General features: G+C 38.4%; 1 protein-coding gene across 1 annotated transcript; it reads right to left on the reverse strand.

Moving 5' to 3' along the window:
• Positions 1-1,454: 1,454 nt before the first annotated feature.
• LOC120715735 (low choriolytic enzyme-like) lies at positions 1,455-2,576 on the reverse strand. The gene is made up of 3 exons (XM_040002832.1): positions 2,352-2,576; positions 2,019-2,100; positions 1,455-1,587 (listed from the first exon to the last, which is right to left on the reverse strand). The coding sequence occupies exons 1-3, from the start codon at positions 2,536-2,538 to the stop codon at positions 1,455-1,457; spliced, it is 402 nt and encodes a 133-aa protein (XP_039858766.1). The 5' UTR covers positions 2,539-2,576.
• Between the last annotated feature and the right edge of the window lie 1,487 nt (positions 2,577-4,063).

Genomic DNA, 4,063 nt, shown 5'->3' on the forward strand with positions numbered 1-4,063 from the left:
GACTGAGGGAAGGCAAAATCAGTAGGAAAATAACTTCACTACAAAATAATCCATTATGGTAAAGAGTTTATCAAATGAATGAGTAGCACTGCAAAGGTGACTGTGAAGACAGGATGTATGCACATCATGTCTTATTTTGAATTTACCCCCTATGTAGGCACTTGTGTCTTGCAGGGTTATTGACTCAGAGGATGTCCCCGCAGAGATGCCTTCGGCCACAGGGCGCCCACTGTTTTGGCTGAGGGCCAACTGCTCAGCCTCTGTGAGTGGTGGTGGTGGAGGACCCCCACCTGTTTTTCGGGCCTCCGCTTTTTTTCTGTTGGCTATAACGGGTCACATTTGAGCATACAGAGTAAGCAAATATGTACTTGTAATGTGCTCAGATAATTTCAATAAGTGCTTACAGAAAGAAAATTAATGTAGCCTCTAACTGCAATTGATTTACATGGGACAAACAGACCAAGCACTATGGCCCATAATACAATTACACCTCACCTGTTTGGACTATATTTTTATATTTCATTTTACTTGCTGCCAGAAACGTTTGGGGCCTGTTGGGTTGCACCTGCGCTCACATCACGTCACAAAATAAAATGTATAAAATAAAAAATAAAATATAATAAATAACGTGTTAAATGGGTGGAAATCCCTAGATCAATGTTTAAATTAACACTCACGCATTGACTCTGTCGGCTATGTTTTGCCATGCATGCTCCCTTTCTTTTGCAGCTGGGGCTGTGTTACTTTTTTTCTGCAAAATTTGCATGTTATCGGCATATGCTGCCATCAGAATTTCGGCGTCAAGCGCTGTAAAATACATTGACCGCGCCTTCTTTCCCTCCGTCTCCATGGTGACTCGCTGAATCTGTGCTCCACTGATCAGGGCTTTATGTATCCTCGTGCGCGAGCTTAACTTGGGGTTAAAGCAACTCCGCGTTGATTGAACTACTTGTTATCAGCCTTTCTGAAACCGAATATTCCGAGTTGGACAGTTCGGGGTTACTCAACCCTGAGTATCGTTTTTCACTCTGAGTTTTCTAAACCGGCTTCCTGAAACAGGGCCCAGGTGTGTGGCATCCTCCTTGGGCGTGGCCAGTCATCCACAGGCCTGACAGTGCCTGTAGCCCGGCCTCCTGGCTACAGCCACAACCACGCACGCACGCACACACACACACACACACACACACACCTCCCTATACATAGACACATGGAACAAAACCCCACCCAGCGGAACAGTGCACACACATACACCGAATAATAGTAATAATAATAATAATAACGACAACAACAACAACAACAGTCCACACTGCTCACGGACCCGGCTCTGGAGGACTCGGGTCCGTGGCATTTTAACAATACAACACAATGAGTACTGTCACACATTCACTGGGTTTCTCACATAAACTAAGAAAATGTCATAGAGAAAGGTTTACAGTGACATACTTTTTACCTTTTCACTTACTGCACTTGTAAAGTCTGTTTACACGGGCGATGTCTTTGGCACTCATCTGTTTGCCATGTCCAAAGTCCAGCTTATGTCTGGGCCGAGCAAGAATGGTTGGACTCCGGTTTCTGGAGAAGGCATGTCTAAAGAAAAACAAAAATATGTTTGTTAAAAAGAGTAAGGGAACACAAACACATACGTATATCAGGGATATTTATGATTAAGGAGGTAAGATTATTAGGAATTCTTTCCTGCATATTATTTTTCCTCTCTCTGTTTTTTTGTAGGTTAATGCAATGACTTAATGTAGTGTCAGTCTGTGAAAGTTTTGCACCAATTTCTATGCAAATTTAGGAACACTCACACTTACCAAGAAGACTGTTTTTGTCAGCTGAATTAAACTTATTCATAGTAACTAATTCTGACACTTTTAGTCGAATTTTCCAGGAAAAAAATGGGCCGCATGCTGTACAAAGAAAGTCTGTGCAAATCCTATGACTCCACTTTAAGAAACCAAGTTTGACATTGATTTACTCCTGAAAATACATATGTAAGGATTCACACAAAGACTTACTTCCTATACTGCATGACAGATTTAAAGTCATAAGTAGTTTCCAAGTTGTTAGTCTGCACCTTCTTGAAGTTGTGTTCGTGTCCTGCACAGGAATTGGAAAAAGAGCAAAGACTTAAACACGAATGTTGGTTTTCTCAGCTGCCTTCCAACCTCCAAATCTTTTTTCAGGTTTAGGTTGCATGGAGAGTCTCGTTATTCATTAACTGCCACAAAATCTAAGCAGGAGCATTTCATTTTCCTGGGAAGCAAGGCTGTAATGAGACATTTTAAAGTAACTTAGCAACATCTGCATTCATTGTACAGCACATAAAAATACACCCAAGCTGAGCTGACCTGGCTCGATGTTTTCAGTGTGGATGTAGACGTGCTTGTGCTCTCTGTCAGAGCGGGAGTGCTCGTGGCGAAAGCCCAGAGCATGGAGAACCTCATGTTGTACAGTGGCCATGTTCAGGATTTTTTCAAGGAGATTTCCTGTTTTCCCCCCGACGGCCCACTTTGGATGAACACCTGATGTACACATAGTAAAATCAGAAAGACAGGTTATTATAGGTATCTGATGGTGTTGACAAAATACCCGACTTTCTCTCATATAACATTTTTCTGACAGAAGTCATCTTGTTTTATATCATTTGCTTATGGCCTCTACAAGCCTCCTAAATTAAGCTCTTTTTACAAAAAAAAAAAAATTAAATCTTGGATTACATCGACTTTGGTGTTGACGGACTATGGTTGTGATACAGAGTTTTATCAGAAAGGTATGCCATAAATGAAATAAAAATAAAAAAGATTATCACAGCAGTGACCTCATGGCATGTGTATCAAACAGGAAGTGGTAAGGGGTCCTCAGAGTGTAAGCTACCCACAATAATTCCTGATTTTTTTGTACTTTTAAAAAAATCTGATGGTGTTGACAAAAACTCTGGACACGATTTTAATCACTTAAAAAATGTGTAAAAATAAATTTTCAATTGCACATTTTGATATTCTATAAGGTATTGACTTAAATACTTAGTGACGAGAGCCATGATGTTAAATTTTACATTACTTTTAATTTTCCTTTTGTATTTTAATATTATCACACCTGCTTCTGGACGATGGATTTTTAAGGTACTGGTAATGTATTGTACCATTTAAAATAAATATATATGTATAAAAAATGCAAAATCATACTTTTGTTGTATAAACATTGCCTTGGTTTGTCTTTAGGCAGTTGGGTTAACACTTGTATGCATATTTTTAACCAGTTTATCTGCCGGACATGTTTTTTCCCTCTCAAGAATCACTGAGGTGTACATGTTTATTTTCACTGCAAAAATTAATACAAGTCACAGAATATATGACAAAATATAAAAAGAAAGACCAAAATGACCAAACCTTAGCCAATTAAATATGTTTAGGGATAATTTTAGTTAGAAATTGTGTTACATTAATGACTTAAATAAAGGGCTGTTATGTGTTAACAGCTACTTTTATTTTAGAAGAAGGTCCAAACGCATCTATCTGGAGTCACAATAAACAGTTTACAAGCACTGACATTAACAACAAAGTTAAAAACAGTCACAACACAAAGACATTCATTTGCATTTCCAGATAATTATCAAATAGATTAAATATTAAATTAAAACAACATCACACATAATTGTAAAAAACAAGTGAATATAACTTTCCAAATATAAACTTCAGATCTCTATATTACATTTGTTTCCAATATTTTTACAGGACAACAGGCCGAGCTGAAGCGTCTGGATTCTGGTTGTTTCTTGCTGTCCTTAAAACTTCTGGTTAATGGAAGAAACATAAAACAAACTGAGTGCCGTGTATTATTCGTTGTGTTTCATATGTTAATAGAATGGCTTTCTTATAGTAGTATTATACTATAAGAAAGTAATTCTATTTGGTTTATTATTTTACTCACGATCTTTTACCAGCAGCCATAAAGCTTGTTTACACGGGCAATGTCATTGGCGCTCATCTCGCTAGCATAGCCAAAGATAAGGTTAGCATTGGACTTGGCCACAATGGTGGGCTGCCCATTTTTGGAGAAG

Source organism: Simochromis diagramma, unplaced genomic scaffold (assembly GCF_900408965.1).
Source record: "Simochromis diagramma unplaced genomic scaffold, fSimDia1.1 OVJJ01000457.1, whole genome shotgun sequence".
Taxonomy (NCBI): Eukaryota; Metazoa; Chordata; class Actinopteri; order Cichliformes; family Cichlidae; genus Simochromis; species Simochromis diagramma.